This window comes from Lygodium microphyllum, chromosome 19, assembly GCF_053477565.2.
Source record: "Lygodium microphyllum isolate KBCC chromosome 19, Lygodium_microphyllum_v1.1.10, whole genome shotgun sequence".
Classification (NCBI taxonomy): Eukaryota; Viridiplantae; Streptophyta; class Polypodiopsida; order Schizaeales; family Lygodiaceae; genus Lygodium; species Lygodium microphyllum.
Genome location: NC_141153.1, coordinates 40,445,225 through 40,466,317, shown reverse-complemented (window position 1 = coordinate 40,466,317; position 21,093 = coordinate 40,445,225). Strand labels below are relative to the sequence as shown.

Sequence of the window (21,093 nt, the reverse complement as noted above, 5' to 3'; positions counted from 1 at the left end):
TGTCTTAAGGATTGGGGCAAAATTGAACCAAGTGGTGTAGGATATTCTGAGAACAGCTCTGAGAGTGAGTCGAACTTGAGCTAGATCCCAAAATGCAGCAGCAGCTGTCCACCATGAATGATGATGATGTAGGCAGCAGCAGAGGGAGTGAAACACAACCTTCCAGGCAGCAGGATGTCAATGTAGACTCTAGGCATTGAAAGTGCAGGTATCAGATTGACAATGTAGCCCAATTAGTTGGAAGGATGATGCAGCTGCTAGGAGGATGATGCAGCTGATGGTGATAGTCCTCCAAGTGAGGCAGCAGCAAAATGAAGCTGTCCAGCAGGAGATGATGATGTGGATGATGGCTACAACTAATTAGGCCTGGAGATGGCACTCAAAAACAGGGTGGCCTTCTGATAGTAGGTGGCAGCACTTGGGATAGGGTGGCAGCTCCTTGATGCAGGCGGCAGCCTTGGGTGCAGGTGTGACAGTGAGTTAGAGTGTTGGTAGCTGATCACAAAGGGCTGAAGTCAATAATGATGAGGGATGAACGAGGATGCCCACAATATGTCCTTTCCTAGGAGATTTTGGGGCATTTGTCATGTTGTCAAAAACAAACTATTTTGTATACAAGCAATTATTTTTTGACTGTTTTTGTGGAGTGAAAATAGGCCAAACGGCATGGTAATTTTCCATGAATTAAGGCCTTTCATTTTACTTGCAGGAGACTATTGGGAATAAAGAGCCACCATTCCTTTTATACATGCTTGGGTGTGAACACACCCTTAGTACTTATACTTTAGTACTTTACATATAACTATCACTAAAACCTAAGAGAGATACATATGGAAAACCAGAGTTGCAGCAAGAAAAGTGTGCACAAGAGGGAGATAGGAACTCAAAGTACAAGAACAAAATCTTGCTTACTAAGTTGCTCAAGGTATAACTTGGATACACTCTATCTCACACTTGATAGTGACCCATAGGTTGTTTATATAGCCTCTGCTTGGCTAGGGTTAGGGTTTCCCCTATCCTTCAGGCTATTCTAAGGAGACAATGTGAGCCTTTGCGGACCAGTCAAACAAACCCTTTGGAGTTGAGTAGTTTGCCAATTGTAATGGCTGACCGGTGGCAATGTACTTTTGGCCTTGCCATTGCCCATGTTGAGGGTTACCACCACCCTGGTTGATAGGGGTCACCCAATTGGGGTGCGGGAGTCTGATTCTTGGATTTTGGGTGTGTGCCTCTTGCCTTAGATCAATACTCGTCGTCATAATGGTCAGCTTTTTGACAATGTTGACAATACATAGTCTTCTTAGGTATATTAAGTTTGATAATAGCGGAGACAATAATGAGCCTTTCATGAGCGGACGACCTCACATGGAGCAAGTGCGGGATTACATTGGGGTTTGAACCCCTGTATTAAATCCCATAGGTTGTGAGAGTCTCAGACATGCCTCATCAAACTAGGCCAAGTGGTGTAGTTGAACCTGTTGAAATGTGTCTTGTTATTAAAAGCAAGCTTGGTGGATGAGGAGGTAGAACCATGAGGTGCTTGTGAAGGTGGATAGATGGGGTAGTGTGGAGTATAAGGTAGTGGTGGTGGCGGTGGATAAGGAGGGGGTAATGGCGGATAGGTAGAAAATTGAAATAGGCAGCTGATGTCTAATGAGTGCCAATTGATATGGAGGTACTGGAACTACCATAGGTCTATATGTTACAGTAGGGGGAGGTGGAGGCATTGGGACACGATAGCCCTGTTTAAATGTTGCTTCAGGCACAACATAATGATTGGATGATCCACTAGGTAATGCCATGGAGGCAAATTGCGATACCAAACAATCCATACTCGAGTAGCTAGGATGCACTCCCAGAGGGATAATTCGAAAGAGTGTGTGTGGGAGGTCGATGTCAAAAGATAACGTACCAGCGAGACAATAGGGTTTGCGGGGAGGAACACAGAGTGAACTCGGCAAACATGGAGAAGAGAAGAGAAGAAAAAATAAACTCTGATGAATGGAAGGATGAAGTTTTGAATCATGGAGTGAATGTGATACAAGGAAACAAGGGTGCCATAGCACAAGGAAGATGATGAAGCCAGCTACGAACCACGAATCGCAACGTCCTCCTGAAGGGATGTGAGGGTAGTGGAGAGACTGGAGAGAAGAGGTGATGGACTGAATGAATTAGCTGTAAGGAATGAATGAGAGAGTGGCCTATAAATAAGCACAGTCAGTCTAGGATGGCGCTCCTTTTTGGAGCTGCAAATCCTAAACACAAAACGCAGAAATGCAAAAACGCAAACTGTGGGGGTGAAGGGTTTCTCAACACCCCCTCTTAGGCCCAAAAAGGGGAACAAGAGAAGAGTGAGGTAGAGATGCAATGCTACATGCTAAAGAATGCTCATGTAGCAGGTGCCACTTGGACAGTGTTCCTCGTGGGGAAATTGTTCACTTGCCCAAGCACCCTAGTACAAAGATGATGAAAACATGCAATGCATAGGAGGAATGTCGGACTTTGTGTGGTGCAGAGAACCATAAGGATATGCCCGTACTCGATCTGGGAAGGTGGCTCCATGCTAACCAAGTGACGAAGAAGATCCACCCTGTAATCTGAGAATACCACCTGAAAGGAGACCTTTGAAGATAGTCAGGAGACTGGATGAGTTGTAGAACCCAAAACTCAACCTCGGGAGAGAAGCCACTAGCTCCGTGACTCCATGTCGGAAGGAATACGAAGGCCTAGCCACCAAGTCATTGCTGAAGACCCAAGGGCCCCGATCTAGATAGACCCTCTAGATCTTGGGTATCAGTAGAAGAGATGACTGGTCGAAGACAGCCACCCCAAGAAAGTAGAGGATGGGTGAAGAACTTCATGTGGAGTAGGTTCCCCCTCTAAGGTGGGAGGTGGAGGGCCCCCCGCTAAAGTCGAAGAAGAAGTAGATGCCCCCTCTGAGTGCAAAGAAATAACATTCCTCTCTGAATTTCCCTTTGAAGTAGATAGGGAATCCAAAAACTCATGGATCACGGACTCCAAAATGTTTGATGACGAAGGAAGTGCCACTAGTCGTATTGAAGAAGGTATCCGGGGTGTTAAAGAGCTCCCAGATGTAGCCTCTCGAACCTGAGGAGTCGAGGGTGGGGAAGGATGGGGCTCAGAATGAGCAAGAGGTGGGCAACAGTCGCTGTCTCTTAGTGGAGCAGACTGGGTAGCCGAAGAAGAGGAAGGAATCAAGTAGCCACTTTCTCTCGAAGGAGCGGACTGACGAGGAGATGGTATCAAATAATCACCGTCTCTCGATGGAGTGGACTGCAGAACCGCGGGCCGTGGTAGCCACTGTATCTCAAAATAGGTGGGAGAAGACCGTCGTTGACGTTGCGACGATCTCTAGGAGGTCATAGTGCCAATCGATCCTCCATGTGCTCGAAAGGACTTAGTGCGTATCGGATGTATCTTATTGTCTTGAGCATAGTACTTTGATAGCCGATGCAGAATGTTCTCTGTGGCCTAGAAAGGAGAGGTGGCACAAGGAGTGCCTGGTGGAAGACACATACACTCTGGGGGATGGGGAGCAAAGGTCGAAGTCGGCAAGCATCAGTGGTGTGCCTGGTGACACCACAGTAGGAGCACCCAGTAGTCAGGTCATCTGTTGGTAAAGAAGCCATGGGTACCAGTGTGCCTTGCTGAAGAAGGAAGAGGTCAGTCACCATGAACCATGAACTGCAATGTCCGCCTCAAGGGATGTGGGGGCAGTGTGAAGCACGAACCGCAATGTCCACCTCAAAGGGTGGGAGGGCAGTGGAAGGGCTGAAAGTGAGCTGCTGGTGGGAGGAGGATGCGACCAGCAGTAAGAGGTTGCAACCAGTAGAAAAACGCAGGTGAGGAGAGAGAAAGACTAAAAACGCAGGCAAGACAGCCTGCAGGAGATAGAAAGACTAAAAACGCAGGCATTAGGACTGTGATGATGTGGCAGACTGCTGTACAACAGCAGGTCTGCACAGGAACAACAGTTGCCTAGCTGGAATCAACTCCAAATTGCGTGAAGAGGGCTGGAAATCAAGTGCCAACTGATGGAGACAGCAATGGATAGCTTCAGCTGAGATGTTCTCCGCGAACGAGGTGTGGGTAGCAATGTGAAACACTTGAAATCTACAAAAACGAGATGTTGATGCAGCGGAAGAAGAAGAGAAGTGGATGCCGAACCTGCCACCGATATTTGTCTTTACTGGAATGGAGGATCTTCATTGCTAGGTGAGCAGATCCAACTCTGATACCATGTCAAAAGATGACGTAGCAGCGAGACAGTAGGGTTTGCGGGGAGGAACACAGAGTGAACTCGGCAAACATGGAGAAGAGAAGAGAAGAGAGAAGAAACTCTGATGAATGGAAGGATGAAGTTCTGAATCATGGAGTGCAGCGGAAGAAGAAGAGAAGTGGATGCCGAACCTGCCACTGATCTTTGTCTTTACTGGAATGGAGGATCTTCATTGCTAGGTGAGCAGATCCAGCTCTGATACCATGTCAAAGGTTGACGTACCAGCGAGACAGTAGGGTTTGCAGGGAGGAACACAGAGTGAACTCGGCAAACATGGAGAAGAGAAGAGAAGAGAGAAGAAACTCTGATGAATGGAATGATGAAGTTCTGAATCATGGAGTGAATGTGATATAAGGGAACAAGGGTGCCGTAGCACAAGGAAGATGATGAAGACAACCACGAACCACGAACCGCAATGTCCTCTTGAAGGTGTGTGAGGATAGTGGAGAGGTTGGAGAGAAGGGGTGACGGACTGAATGAATCAGCCGTAAGGAACGAATGAGAGAGTGGCCTATAAATAGGCATAGTCAGTCTAAGATGGCGCCTCTTTTTGGGGCTGCAAACCCTAAACGCAAAACACAGAAACACAAAAACGCAAACTGCAGGTGAAGGGTTTCTCAACGGTCGAGCCTTTATCACTGGTACGCTACTCGGAAATGAGTATGTAGAGGTCTTAACGGTTATACCTAAATGTGCAGAATCCCCTGGTGTGGTGTGCGGTGGTAAAGATGGTACACTTAATGAAAGTGGAAAGAAAGGTGTTGTGAAAGATGAGGGAGGGATGGGTGGGAGCCGAAATGGATTAGTGATAGATGTTGTTGTGGGGAACATGATTCTTTCCTTTTGTCCTTTAAATGCATTTGAAGAAGATGCATCCACTCCAAATTGACTATGAGAAACAAAATCATTTGAAGGAAAAGGAAGGGAAGGAATACTTACAAGTTTTCTTTTAACCTCTTATCTAGTTTTGAGTTCATAAAGAAAAACACGTCTTCCTCATTACTTAGAAACCAAAGGTTATTTTAAAGAGTCCCTTCTTAATGAGAGTATCCCTTGATTCAACAAAAAATATAGAATCAGTTAGCATAGAATTTGATATAAGGGGGTTTATACTTGGCATTGAAGAAAAGAGGTATTGTGGAAGTGGTGTGTAATTTGAGCTAGGTTCCACTTGTGGATGGTGAGTCCGTAGTGGATATTACGAAAGTCGTATGAGATCATTAGTTTTGTGCATCGAATCTAAAAAAGATAACTCAAGTTTACCTTCGACCTCCTATTGAGCCCATCATGCATGTAGAAGATCTTAAGAGCAACTCCAAAAATTGGCCAAACGACTAATTGAGAAAAGAGCAATGATGCTCAATACATGACCAATATGCATGTATACATCAAGTACAAAATGCTAATAGAGGAAAGTATTGATGTCCAAAGCATATGAAATCAAGTTTGCCCACAAGCGGAGGCAATTGCATCTAGTAGTATACAAGAGAGCATGTACATGAACCAAGAGTCCTACTTTTTGAAGGATCCAAGCTTTGCGACGTAAGTACAAGTGTCTCCTATTGGAGGCAAATGTAGAATGCAAAGTGAGCAAACAAAGCGCAAGACATATACATCAAAGTACCTAGGAAGCCCAACCACATAACAAATACATCCAAGAGCATAAGTGTCCAATGAAGCTTCAATACCTGTAAGTTAATAAGTACGAAAGCCCAAAGCAACTGACCAAAGCCCAAGTAAATGAAACATAGCTCAATCCAAGTGCCACATCATGACATAACCATATCCACTCATCCTTCAAAAGGTGCCACTCAAGGATAGGGGCTAACTCCCCGAACTTTGAGAATCAAGCCTTAGGTTCAAAAAAATCTACTATTGATGGTTCTCCACCCATGTTAGATTGGGCAGTAGCAAGTTGGGAGGCCCACTCTTGATAATTTTTGTTCATGTTTTGCCATGGAGATTGGAGCAGTGATGTAAATGTGTTCGAAGTTATCTGACCCTTCTGTTGTTTCATCAAATAATGATCTTTGCATTGCAAGAAGGGTTGCAGTTAGCTTGCCAAGGTCTTTAGGCTTGGTCTACCTTGTTACATATATATGAGGTGGCTTTGTTTCATTGAGAGTGCGGGAGACATTGCGACTTTTGATGCTTAAGTAGTTGTTTGGAGGATTGTATCTACATCTACGTGGAGGAATCTCAATCATCTAACTGTGTGATTAGAGGTTGAGAGAGGGGATTTGTTACTCATATTGAAGCTTGATCTGGTTGATTGCGGATGAGTTTTCCGATCAAAGGCCAAGGTTTCTCAGAGAGTACCTAACTTTGATACCATGTGAAAAAATGCTCTAAACGTAGAAAAAACAAAACCAATCATACGACAAAGCACAAATTGATAAAAATAGAACACAATTAGGGTTAGGGCAACTCAGAGACAGTGAATACAAGGAATAATAAAGTGAATGACTATTAAATATACAATGCTCATGCAGCAAACACACTGTGTAATGAATATTGAACCTTGAATTTTTGTATCTTTGGGATCAAGGTAGAGACTATGAGTTGGAGAGTGTGTCAAACTCCAAACGGATCTTGAAACGTAGCAAGGTAGCTTTCGTGTATAGAACAACAGCAAACGCAGCCAAAACAGTTGGATTTGATGTAAATAGGTAGTGAGGAGAGAGAAAGACCAGAAGTGTAGGTACTTGAGGAGAGAGAAAATTCGGGCGACAGTTGAAAGCAGTAGATGATCGTGCAAGAAGTGTAGGTGACAATTGGAGGAGAGAGATACTTAGGAGATGTAAATTCTGGATGATAGCGACAATGTCTGACAAATGGCGATAAGTCCAATTGATGATGTTAGGAACAAATGCAAGGTTTTGATAGGAGGTGACAACTCCAAGATACCAGGTGATAGCTCTAGGATGCATGCAATAGCTCACAGATGGAAACAAAGGTTGGAATTAGGCGCTAGATGGTAGGAGACAGCAATTGGAAGCTGTGACCACGATGTTCTCCGTGAATGGGGTGTGGTTGCAGCAGAGATATAACTCTTGGAACTTGCAAAAATGAGATTGAGGGAGAGTGGTGGGCTGCATGCCTACTTATAGAAAGTTTGGGGCACCCAAATAAGTGTTTTGCATGTGGGACATAGTAACTCTATGATCTTGTTCCTTTTTGAAATAATAAGATTTCCTTATTAATTAAGCGTGTTTTGGGGATGTTTAAGTCATGCTAATGGGATTTTAGCTCAACATTTGCATCCTTGATGCAATCATCTAGAGGGTAAGCTAATACCAAGGGGGTGTATTAGGATCTATGGTGTTAGAAGGTGCTAAAGACACATGCAACGTATTGTATCCCATAAGCAAAGAAAGGAGAGTGTGTCTTAGCTCAAAAAGCTGTAGTGAATGTACTTAAAACCATCAAATCAATCAAGTTTCTTCATGGCATCATGATTCTTGAGACTTGGTTAGCTTTGCCTAGGGTAGTATTAGTGTTGCCTAGCTTTGGAATTTCATTAACAATAGTAGAGCACTTGTGTGAGCTTCTTTACATGATGATTTACTTTTGCTGGCGATGAATCTTCTCAGACAGCCGTCTTTATTATGTAACTTTGTAGGAGAAAAACTACGTTTTGGTTTTTCTTTTTTGTTTGCCAGCTTTTCTCTACTTTTTAATTTAATTATTCAGTCTTTGACACTAGTTTGGTTTTAGGACATTGTAATATTGTTTAGACATATTTGCATCCTAAAACTTAATGAGTTATTGCCTGATTAGTTTTTATCACCCTATCCAAAGAGGAAGGCTGGTTCTAAGAGCCTTGTCCAAGATTAGTCAATGCATTTCCCCTTTCATTTGTGAATTTTCAGAATGAGAGACATCATCACTACTCGATCCCTTCTCACTATATGAAGATATTTCTTATCGTAATGCTTAGCTGAAAACAATTTCAGCACTTAAGCAACGCCTTTGACTTCCAATCAGGTGCCATGGGCCCACCAATCCAAGCGAGTTGATAGTATCTTGTTAATGGAACATGAAATCAAACCTTCCTCAAGGGAAAGGGTGGTAACAGCCCAATTAAAGACTAATTACAACATGTACTAAATTCACATAAACTAAAATTGAAATGGTAATGATCAATTCTTGGACATTGAATATCCTATCGGCCTCAAAATTGGTGCTCTTTTGCTGCGTTTGTTTAGCATATATTACAATTTGTTGGAGTACATTGAGATTCCTTCAATCTCCTCCACTAATCCAAATGCCTCTCATTGCTATATGTTACGAGAATATAAATTTTAATTGCTTTGCTTAGCATTTGATTAAAAATTAATCAACAGAGATTGCAGCCATACCTCCCAATAACAATGGATAGCCAAACGATAATCATCACGTTAGATATAATAGTTAAATGATATTTTTAAATCTTTAGAAAAAATTTCAGAATTTTTGGAATTTTCTTAATTGATTTTACAAAAATTTCACATGAATTTTATGATAATTAGAAGTATAAACTTGGGATGGTAGGAAAATGACGTAGAAGGAGTCTTATACTTCTTAGAATTGAATGTGTCTATAAATTACTTGAAAATAGAGTTGGAAAATTTTAAAAAACCCTATAATCTTTTGTTTTCATAGCAGCTAAGAAACGCGTTTCTATGAATTTGAAACTTACGAAACGCTTCTGAGAGTAAAAAATGTGGGCGTTTTTTTCTTTTTTGGGTGAGTTGGAACCCAAAACATGGTTTTTTTGACAAAAACTATTGAGCAATGCTAAACATGATGACGATGATGTGTAATGACTTGTGAGGGCTCAAGATTTTGGACGAGATTGATTTTTTTGTGATTTTGTTTAGTTATTGGACTTTGTCAATCTAGTATCTATTCTTGTCTTGAGAGTTGAATATTATATGACTTTAGTCTCATTTATGAGTTATTTATGATATATTATGATTTATTCTCGATTTGTTTGGAAATGAGAATCATGATGTTGCAACTTGACTCGGTCCATATTGTAGATAGGCTATTTACATGTTATTTTCAATTTTCTTTGTATGATATGTATGAATCATAATGTTTGAGTTTTAAATCATAGGATAGCTTGTCCAAAGACTAACTTTGACATAAGTGACAAGTCAATAATGGATCATGAATATGTAATGTATTATTCTCAATTGACTCTATTATCACTTAAGCTCAATTGGCCATTCTTTGTTTAAGAGAGAGTTCCATAGAGATTTAGAACCTCTTTCCCTAGTCAAAACTATTAAAAATCCCTATGTAAAAAAACTCGCGTTTCTTATTTTACCCCCTCTTGAAAGAAACTTACGAAACACGTTTTTGACGTTTCATTTCTAAACATTTGTGGTGTTTTTGGTTGCTATACATTTATTGTATCTTGGATTTTAGAATACCCCTATTGAGGCTACTCTTTACATTCAACATCAAGGATTTGATTTCATTATTCTTCTACTTTATGTTGATGACATGCTTGTCACTGGGACCAATGTTGGTAAAATTCTAGCATTTAAGGTTGATTCACAACAAACGTTTGCCATGACAAATCTTAGTCTACATCACTATTATTTGGGCATTCAATTTGCTATCATTGAGGGGGGTATCATTATGAGTTCATAGCAACTGCGAAATGCGTCTCGTTGGCACTGAAACGGGAAACACTTGAAACGTTTCAGTGAAATGCGAAAAACCCTGAGTGAAACGACTGACTGAAACCACATTTTTAAATTGGAAAAAAGTTCTTTTTTTCTTGCTCTTTTTAGAGTTTTAGACACTCTGCATATAGGATATGCATCATTTGTCGACAGGAAAGTATTTGCCTCGTATAAATATGTAAGTTGCAATTGATTATTTATAAAGAAAACTATCTCATATATAATATTCAACCATTTCACTTCGCGTTTCACTTGGGACTTGTCCAAAGGTAAAACGTTTCAAGGGTGAAACGTTTTGGGGGTGAAGCGTTTCACGGTCATCTTGATTATGACAAAATCTGAGTATATTGGATATCTTTTTTAGTGCTTTTAGTTTGAGGATTGCACGCCCGTGTCTAGTCCCTTGGAGCCTGGTTTGAGAATCACTTCTGATGATGGTAGCAAATCCTTTGATGCTACTTTATATCAACAGGTTGTTGGATGCTTGATTTATCTATATTACACGAGGCTTAATCTTCAGTTTGCTGTCTCCTAGTTGAGCAAATTTATGCACAACCCTTCAATACTTCATTGACAGGTAGTGAAGTAAGTCTTTTAGAATCTCAAAGGCACCCATGATCTTGGTCTTTCTACAAGGTTGATTCTTCACTCTCTTTGGATGGATATTCTAACAGTGATTAGGCTGGATATTTGGATTCTTGTCTCTCTTATAGTGGCAATTGCTTTTTCTCGGGTATATCTCTTGTTTCTTGGTTCAACAAGAAATAATCTACAGTTGCTACTTCGAGTTGTGAAGCTAAGTATAGAGCAGCATTCCAGCCACAATAGGTGTGTTTGGCTTTGCAAGTTACTTGTAGATAGTGATAGCTAGAGTGCTTTGACCATTGCGTAGGACCCAATATTTCATATGTTCGCACACAACATAGAGAAGTTCATTACCATTATGTTCGTGAGCGGATGTTAGTCGGAGAAATAGAGCTGTCTTACGCACCCGTTGAAGACAACTTAGCAAATCTTTTCATTAAGGTTGTTTCTTGACCAAAGTTAGAGGCTTTTCAACAAGCCTTGGACTTGATTCCATTTGTTCCACGATCTGTCATACTTTTTACTCTTATAGTTTGCTATATCCACTTGGATGAACTTTTGTAACTATGACCTTCTATTTCTTTTTATTTTCTAGGACTTTTTCATTTTTCCTAGATGGGTTTGCCCATTTCATGGAGGGGAGTTTGTAGACCATCCCATGGGTTGCGTGATGATGCCCTTTGATCCATGATTTGGGCTTTCTAGGTCTTTAAACTTTCATTAAATTTAACTGTTGCCCTTAGTGTCCTAGGCACTAAGTGACACTAGAGTTAGGGTTTATTTTAGGTTTTTCTATAGTTAAGCCGTTAGGGTTTCATTTTTATTTATAAAAAGACACTTTGCGCCTCATTAGCACGTTAAGTGTGGCATTATTCAAAATGATCACCTTGAGCGCTGTACTCTCTCACACTTATTAATACACCGCTTCTCATTCTTGATCGAGTATCATTGTGCATTAATTAATTCTTTCATTCTCATTCATTTTCCATTAAATTAATCACACAATTGCTCTACGTCTAGGCCAACACCTTTCTTAGCACTCGACTTGGATTGCCCTTGTCAAGATTGGGATCTTGGTAGTTGTCTTTGTCTTCAAAGGGCTTTAACTAACTAGATGTATTATCTCTTGATTAAGGACAAGCATTGGCTAGTTACTAAAGCCAATGCAATTTGTGGCATGCAAAAATCCAAGGGTTGGTGGAAAATGAGAGTGATGGAAGGATGGTTGGACAAGGCCCTATTCAAATGCAAGGTCTTTCTTTGGAGAGTGATTATTCGTGGGCTTCCCCTTGCTTCGGCCCTTTTTAAGCGGCAAATTTCAAATGGCAATGACCTTTTTTGTACAACCAGTGTGGAATCTTTGCATCATAGATTTATATCCTATCCTTTTGCTAGCAAAATTTGGGCTCTTCTGATAAATATTTGGCAAGTGCTCGTTGGTCTATTGTTGTGTCCTTTTGATTGGGTTTTTTCCAAGGCCAATTATCCCAGCCCGGTGTAGCCACACATGAAGGTCTTGTTCCATTTTTTCAGATTTTGGGCTGTTGGCATAATTGGACCACCCGGAATGCTTTTGTCTTTGAGTTTGTCGTGGGTGTCTGGGGACACATAGTCAAACTCAAGGGTCCTCTACACTGGCAATTAGATCTTGTGCAGCATGTTGATCTTCTCCCTAGGAAAGATTTAACTCCTTGCTGTATGCAATATCTTTTGCTTCTTTGTTGTGACTTTTTGTATCTTTCATGTTGTTTGACTTTTGTACACCTTCTATGATTTGATATAATATAAATTACCCATTACGAAACAAAGAGAGAGAGAGAGAGAGGGTCATTCTAGCCTTGTGCAAGATGAGAGAGCCGGGGTGCTAGATTTCGGGCCAACAAGCTGTCTATTATCTAAGATTAAGTGGTAACATTTGCATTTTTGGCTTATGCGAATTTTATGCTTGCTGTAATTATCAATTAATCAGGTCATTACCACCCTTTGTGAGAAGGAAGGCTGGTTACAACCACAATGAATAATACCATACTTACATGCTAAAGCCTAGGGATGCATTAAGTGTCTTTTTATAGTAAAATCTAATCCTAAAACGGCTTATCTATCATTTGCAACCATACCCCTATTGTTACCTAGGGTCCTAGCATAGTAGGGGCCACAATTGTTTTAACAATAGCTTAAAAGCTTAAGAAGCCCAAAACATCGATGAAGGGGCATCAATGCGAAGCCCATGAGATGGCTTACATTTGTGCTATTCAGCTTTATTAAGCCAATGTTGCAGACACTTACGCACATAATACACAACCAAACTCTTTATGTGCGGCCAATAATCGGCTAACCAAGACCTAAGTCCGAGGTATACCATGGTGTCCCACCCTTGGTGCATCATGACACTCAAAACTTCCTTGCGTATGTTCTTATCATGATCGGGGGCACACACACTTTGTAGTGTTTAAAAAGTATTCAACTTTTAATTGGAATACATTTCTACCATCTTTATATTACTAGCAAGTTTCGGGTGTTCAAACCACCAAATCTTCTTGGCTACTAGGATCTATCTTGGACTAATTGCTAGATCCTACCAAAGAGAGGATCAATTTAGCAACACCCCTTCAAATAAAGATAGAAATCAAGTGGGATTTTAGAAAAATGACAAAGCATTGACTTTCAAGATTCAACTAGTCATATCGGCAATCTTATTGGTTGCACCCTTACTGTGTAAGATTCTCAAAGTCAAATTCATGTATAAGCATAAGGCCATGTAGACTGGGTTGAGTACAAAGGAGTTTTAGCGAATGGTGGTTGGTCCAAATAGTGAATTGAGCGTTGTACAAATAATGATGCCAATATTTAAGTGCATGGATGATTGCACAAAATCTCTCTCGAGTGGTGTGATCTGTTTGGGCATTGGTGAGCTTATGGCTTTCAAATGCAATACATAGGTCATCTTGATATATGGCAGCAATTGTAGCATTATCCCTAGCATCTGTATGATCCTTATAAGGTTTATTTTGGACCTATGATTTGCAACCTTCGTGTAGTGATAACCAACTATGTTGATTTTTGGAAACATTTATTGAGCTTACTAATCCAAACAACAGACGGACTGATGTGCTTTTTCTTGCTTTAGATTGCATCCCAAGAGCTCATGTCCCGTACCACCAACTCACAACGTCCTGGTGTATGGATGTATAGGCTATCGGTCATAAAGTCCAAGGGTGGTGATCACACAATGAGTGCCTAAATGGACCTTGAGTCCTTTAAATAGGACTTGGCTGCCCTAACCTAAAGTGTCCCTAGTGGGTCGGTCACATTTTGACCCAAGGCTCTGACCGATGTTGCTGGTGCTCATCTAGATGTCCAAGGATGTAAGACTTCTCATAGGCTTGGCTAGTGACACAATGCTAAACGCTTTGTAGAAGACTACAAAAGAACAATAAATCCTTCTCCCAAGTGCACGTCCTTCCTCTATGATAGCCTTAAGTGTGAGTATGTGATCCGATGCAATGTACCCTCCCTTGAAAACCAACTTGCAGTGTTGTTCTATGTTGCTATCTTTGTTCAATTTCTTAGTATACATGATAGCTTTCCACTCTTGAAACTAAGCTTTTGCAAGGAAATGATGAACATCTTAGAGAGGCTAATTGATCCTCACCCTACATACATGTAGTATGTTTGGTAGTGAGGAGTTGATTGGAGGTGTTATGGCACACACTTTTACATTTATAAGATCCATACTACCAACCTCTCTGTTGAACTTATGCATCTTTGGTGGATCGAAGTATGAAGTTGGTTTGAAACTTTCTTTTTATGGAAGATCAATATACTACCATGGTCATTGTCAATGACAACCATAAATTTTGGCTAGACAATGGCCAATCATAATGGTCAAGTAATTATGAGAATCATGGGGTGGTGGCACAATAGAATGCTGTCTAATTTTCTGCAAGACCCTCACACAAGGCCTTGTGAAGCATGTGTACCAAGAGTGGCTAATCTATCACGGGCAAATTGCTCAGGTACTAGTCATCATGGTATTGTGTTCTTGTTTGCAGTCTATCAATGGCATCCATGACCATCCAAGTCTGAAACAGGAGCTATTTGCTGGCCTAAATGTCAATTTATGATACATATGTTTGTCTTGGTACATCGTGTAAGGTCCTAGCATAGTCTTGCCATGCCTCAGGTGTTGTGATTAGGGGTGGGCAGACCTCTCCCTTGAGACATCCTCCAAGCCTGATTGTTGTCTTGTTCAAAGAATAGTGGGTGAATCTTTGCCTCAGAAATCTCTTGTTGTAATTAAGCTGTTTTGAGGGATCATAGGCATGGAGGCATGCCTTGTGAAGCTTTGCTATGGGGGAAGCATATGCCAAAGAGGTATGCTGTGTATTTGCTAGGACTCTTGTGAATTCATCTAGGGAACTATGTGGGCCCATGTTCTATATTCTTTTGTAGACTACCCTGTGATAAGCACTAGCAGTGTCTCATATAAAATGGTATCTCAAATATGTAGGCGGCCAAGAGTGGGGTGGGGATGATACGACTCTTATTTGTCCACAACCCTCAAAGTTAATATTAAAATAATCCACTTTGCATTTAGGAACCTTTAACCCTGGCTAACTTTAAATGACAAGTCCATGAGTACTTCCCAAGGTAAGAAAATGTGTCCCATACTTCATCACTTATTCTTTATCCAAGGCTAATCTCTGCATTCCAATGTCCTCAACTGCAACCTCACAATAGATCGGCTTTCAGGTGTTGTAGAAAGCTGTCTGTCTTCCCTATGAATGCATTAAAGTCTCTGAACAAGAGTATGTTACCCACACTGGCAAACCTCTTAATGTCCCCAGATAGTAGCATATAGGGCTATGCATCTTGTTGGGCATAAATTGAGTGCGGTGGTTGAAGACAACATACTGCAATATATGTATATCTCTTGGTCTATTTGTGCTAACTTTGATCCACATGTATTGGGCCTGTACATCCATCTCTAAGGTGATAAATTGACTCCTATCTGACTGTGGACCTGTAGTAGTTGGTTCCTGTCTTGATTTATATTGCAATCTCTCTACTTCTAAATGTGTCCTCAAATTGCCCTGCATCTAATCAAAGAGATTCATTGCAATTCCATATTGTCATTTCAAGGTCCTCATAGGCTGTGCATCGTCATGCAGATTGGTGCTTTATGATGATCACTTTCTCATCCCTATACATGGCCCATTTTGCCTCTTTCTGTGCCTCAAGTACTTGTGGCATGTCCTCTTTTCAATGTGCCATTTGTGTGGGTCTCAAGTCTTCGTCCAGGTAAAATTCTCCTCCCTTTAGGGGTCGTTCACTCGGATAGAAAAGCCCTTTTCTTTTTCACGTCTGAGAATTTCAGAATTAGAGCCAAGCTATTCCATCCTCCTTGCCTACTGTCCAAGCAAGTACAATGGGAACAAAAGTGCACCCATTTTCATTCCAAGTGACTTGGTATCTCCCTGAGGGTGTGTAGATCTCAACCGAGAGTATGATTTTCCTTGTAAAAGATCTTTCTTATTTTGCATGCTATGTTGCTTTCATCAGGTAGTCAGATACACTTGCTGACCATTTCCATTTAATTGTCAGTGGTTACCTGTTTAGTGAGGATTCACTTTTCCTGTTTATTCTTGCAGAAGCATCTACTGGACGTGATCTTGTTGAAAGATCAGCTGTGCTCACCACATACATTTATTGGAGTTGTCATTGGTGCCATTGCGTTATTATCTGGTTAGTGAAGCTTCTAGTCCTAATTCCTTTTTTCTGGATCCTCTGCAGATGTAGGATTTAGACAAGGGATTTGCTAGTTTGTTATTTTCTTTCATATTGTACTCACAATCTATCTAATGATGAGCCAGTTCTTGAAACTAGTTTTGCTACACCATAGGTACATTAGCTTCTATCTGCATATTGATACATCGTAGGTACATGATAGTTCTAACTTGGCTACTGATAGAGAGACTTGAGTCCAGATTTCTTTCACTGCTCAGCCTCCAATAAGACCGTGTCTACTCACTGCACATTTATTGAAGTTGTTATTGGTGCTGTTATCTGGTTAGTGAGGCCTCTAGTCATGATTCCTTTTTCTAGATGCTAGCAGATGTAGGATTCAGTTAAGGGATTTGCTACTTGCTATCCTCTTTCACATTGTGCTCACAATCTATTTTAAGATGAGCCAATTCTTGAAACTAATTTTCTACACTGTAGGTGCATCTGTTTCTACCCTGTATGTGAAGCCACCAGTTATGGAAAACATTCTTTTAGATCTAGGACATGACAAGAAGCTCTGGATGGCATTTCTGCGATTAACTAATGTTTTGTCTTTGGTTAACTGACTTTGCTATGACATACATGCATGAGTCCCTAAATCTGCTAGGTTCTTGACATGTTTCTGTTATTATAATGTTCTAACTTGACTATGGAATTGAAACTTGAGGGTTGGGTTTTCTTTCACTACTTAGCCTCCCACAGAATGCAAAAACTGGATGGCGGTTTTCTTGCAGTGCTTCCTTTTCCCTTTCTTTTATCCTTTCCTCTTCTCTTCACTGCTCTTTTTTGGCAGCACAAATTCTCTTTCAATGTGTTCTGGTGTGTGTGAGTATGTCTTGTTTTAATGGTTGGGTGGCTGTTCCAAATAACAGCATCATGAGTTCAGACATCAATCCATTATTGTCAAACCTTCCAGACTTTCTCGTGGCGTTGAAACAACAGAATCATGATCTGGATGGAGAAGCTCAGAATATCTCGTTGAATGATACCAGTAAGATTTTCATTGCATATTGGTGGAACAGACTACGTGCCTTCAATTTTCAATATTTTGATGTATTGCTTGGCTTGTTTAAGTTTTTGTATGTTACAAATTTATGGCGTGGTGTTACAGGGAGTAAGGATGCTCTTACCAATGAAAAAACAAGAAAGGCCTCTCTGAGCTTGAAAGGTAATTGGATGTGAAAACATTTTTTACATGAAGTTGATCTTTGCAAGCTTTCCAAGGTGCTTAATGTTGTGAAAAGACATCACAAAAGGTGTTAACATGTCACTTGCAGCGTTAGATATGTTTATTGCAGTCTTACTGTAAACAAATTGCTTTTACAGGCAGACATGTTGAAAGGTTGCAGACAACATACACAAGTAGTTTGGATTCTGAAGTAGTTAATGAACGGAAAAGGAAGGTTACAACATCAGGGCATGTGTTAAACTCAGATAAATGGAACACTTTTGACTTTGAAGAGTCAGATTGTTGTGATGAAAATAGGAGCATGATACTGGATGTTTCCAAGAAGCAAAAGGGGCAGTTAATTCTGAAGAGAGACTGCAAACAAATCCTTCCAGAGCTTAATGATTGTCGGAATGAGGTCCTTGAGATTGGCGATAGAGAATGCTCGGTTGGATCAGTGAATACTGATGAGAAGACCTTATTGGAGGATTGCCTTTTGTCAGCTGTAAAAGTGAGTGCACGTGAGTTGATAGATACATGAAGAGTGTGTGGGGATTTAACTTGTTGCAGTGTGTTCTTCTTCTCATCATATACACAAATAAACACAAAAACAATAACATCAAATGACACAATTGAACTAAATGCAGGGAAAGTGGTGAATTATTTTTTGCTATGGTCATTAAATGCTTCCTTACTAGGTCTTGATAGGTGCAGCTTTGACTGTATTTCTTATCTGAGCTATATGCAGGTGCTCATGAATCTCACAAATGACAATGACATTGGTTGTTGTCAAGTGGCTGCTTGTGGTGGCCTGGATGTAATGGCATCACTAATAACAAAACACTATTCTTCATATTTATCTGCTCATTTGCAACAAAGAATCAGCTCTAAGAAAGCTAAAGAAAGGCCTAAAGATGAGATCTTGACAGATCCCCTTGAACCTGATTTGGATCTTCTTGTGATAGTTCTTGGTGTATTAGTGAACCTTGTCGAAAAAGACACGAGAAACAGGTTAGTTGACTTGAAGTGAAAGTATTTTGCTTGTTAGATGTTCTTCTATTGCTTATGGTGTAAAACATGTTTGTGCAGGAGGCGGCTTGCAGTTTTGAACCTTGAGAGCCCTTCAGACCCTATCAGTGGAGAGACCAGCTACAGCATGATAAGGCTTTTATGCTTCATTTTTCTCAGCAAACAGGGTGCTGGAGAATGTGTTGAGTCAGCAGGTGTTTTTGAGGTGCATCTTTTAACCTATTCTCTGTGATTGTTGTAAATGGAGTTAATGGATGCACTGCTGTTATATGTAATAGGTGGTGCAGTGTTCTACATGTTTTTTGGTGACTGGTTGTCTGTCCAAGAAATTAAAGAAGTGGCCTTCCCATATGAACTTCTGATCCTTATATTTGCATTAAGGCTCAGAATCTTACTCCACGTTTGCGAAGAGACATCTCTATTCAGCAGGATTTGTTAGGAGAAAGTGTAGGAAACATCTTGATAGTGAGGGGAAACTTATGTCTCATCAAGAGCTCGTAGTTTAAATGTCCATACAGGAACTGATACATTGGATGTTGCAGTGGGTATAAAGTGCACATCTATTCTCCTTTCTACTTGTTTTCTTGTTATCAATAACTGGGAATATGGAAGAGAGATTGTAGTCGTGAACAATTATTTGACAGGCTATGCTTTTCTTGGCTTCAAGAATGATTCAAAGAGATTTAGCGGTACCTGTATGTGTGCTTATATCATTTAGATACAACTACAAGATCATTTAGACCTATGATTTTCTGCTCTTCAGATGATCAATAAAAGATTCATTGTAATATTGTAGTCATGAATGATTATTTACAGACTTTGATTTTCTGCTCTTCAAATAATCATTCAAAATTTTTAGTGTTACTTGCCATCTTGGGTGACATTTCACTTGTATTCCTTCAGATTGATGATGAGACCAGCTACAAGCAAGGGCAACAGGAAGCTGAGGACATGATTTTGGAAGCTTACTCGGCTTTGCTACTCGCATTCCTAGCAAAAGAGGGGTAACTGCTTGTCCACAATGTTAAGGATGGCTCTGTCTGAACAATTGCATAGAGAAATATTGTTCAACGTGTAATTGTCAAGTTTCTTTTTTCTTTTTATGGAATGCATCCATTCTGATGGATGATTGAAGCATTCATCCATCTGGTCATTAATTCTTCCCAGTTTTTCTTTCCTTTCTTTTTTTCTTTCATGTGCACATATGCTTCTTTTGCCAACATTGTCCTTTGACTTACAACTCCTCTTTCTATTTTCCTTTTTAAAAAATGTTCTTTTTTCTTTTCTTTTCTTTTTTGCCGGGGGGCGGGTGTGGGTGGGTGGGTATATATGCAGCTTGGATGTGCGTCGTGCAATCTGTCAGCAGCTTCCTAACGGAAATCTGAGCACTCTTGTTCCTGTACTCGAGCGCTTTCTGGTAATGTTCACTTTGGCATGGTTCCAAACAGATTTATGCTTACGCTGTGCTCTTCTTTTTCTCTCAGCATTATAGAGTTGTTCTGCCCTCTAGTTTGATTCTATCCATCAGTGCATTTTTAAGAAAGAGGGAGTGAGAGTTTGCCATTTTTCAGTTTTTATTGTGGTATCAGACCAAAAGCTCCACTTCACCCTCATGTCACACATCTGAAGAAGGCTGGTGCTAGTTGTGGAGGCATTGCAATCTGGACCTACATTACTTTGTGGAAAAATACATTTCGTGCTGTTTGTTGAGATTGCGCGGTGATGATCTATGTGATGGTGCCACCTTAGCAGCAGAAGGCCATGTTTTCTCAATACAAGGCAGTAGGAGCTGCATCATTAGGTCATATACAGCAAGCACAGCATTCCAGCAACATTAACAGCAGGAGGCTTTTCTGAACAGCAAGCTTCATTTCTCCAGCTCAGTAGCAGTAGGGTAATCCACCCCAAGTGAAGCAACAAGATGCTGTCCTAGAGCAACAGATGCTGTGTTTTTTGGCAGACACTGGGAACATAGGCTGTGCTGTCCCATCTTGACTTAAGGCTGCAGAGAACTGTCTAGAGTAGCAGGTGGCTTTGTTTTTCTAGAACTTGCAGCAGCAAAAGGTGCGTTTTTTCCTAGGTGAATCTGTTGGAGTTCATGTTTTACGACACAAAAGTTCACACTGAAGTTGAGGGAGCACATAAGTGTATTTTCCCCATGATCACTGTTTTGGAGGTGGAGCAGTAGCAGACAGCTGCATTTGGGCAATCAAGGCTGTGCTTTGATTTTAGGAAATCTGAGGCTCAGGATGTATGTGAAGATTAACCTTGAGAAGCTAATGCCAAGATGTTGAACTCAGTTTCTGGTTCTTGAAGTAGATCTTCTTCGGAGTATAGTGAAGTAACAATCCTGAACCTCAAGATGGTTATTCTAGGAACAAATGGGATCTGAGAAATCAAGCTACACTGGCCATGTAACTGCTTGTGCTATCTCTTGCCATTGACGTATGTTTGCTCTTCAGTTAGAAACCAAGTTCTAGAATCTACGAATTGACAATCCTTCTCTTGTCGTCTGAGTCTGGCAGTTTTCGTACCTTTTTTGACAAACT

At 40.6% G+C, this 21,093-nt stretch overlaps 1 protein-coding gene across 1 annotated transcript in view; it reads left to right on the top strand.

Moving 5' to 3' along the window:
- The window catches only part of LOC148019781 (wings apart-like protein 2), a 62,551-nt gene that overhangs the window by 29,252 nt on the left and 12,206 nt on the right, over positions 1 to 21,093 (top strand). The window contains exons 6-13 of the mRNA XM_087699944.1: positions 16,215 to 16,308; positions 17,264 to 17,338; positions 17,459 to 17,515; positions 17,674 to 18,026; positions 18,264 to 18,526; positions 18,605 to 18,749; positions 19,448 to 19,548; positions 19,880 to 19,961. Of these exons, the coding sequence (XP_087556070.1) occupies positions 16,215 to 16,308; positions 17,264 to 17,338; positions 17,459 to 17,515; positions 17,674 to 18,026; positions 18,264 to 18,526; positions 18,605 to 18,749; positions 19,448 to 19,548; positions 19,880 to 19,961 (1,170 nt within the window). The remainder of the gene's footprint in view (positions 1 to 16,214; positions 16,309 to 17,263; positions 17,339 to 17,458; positions 17,516 to 17,673; positions 18,027 to 18,263; positions 18,527 to 18,604; positions 18,750 to 19,447; positions 19,549 to 19,879; positions 19,962 to 21,093) is intronic.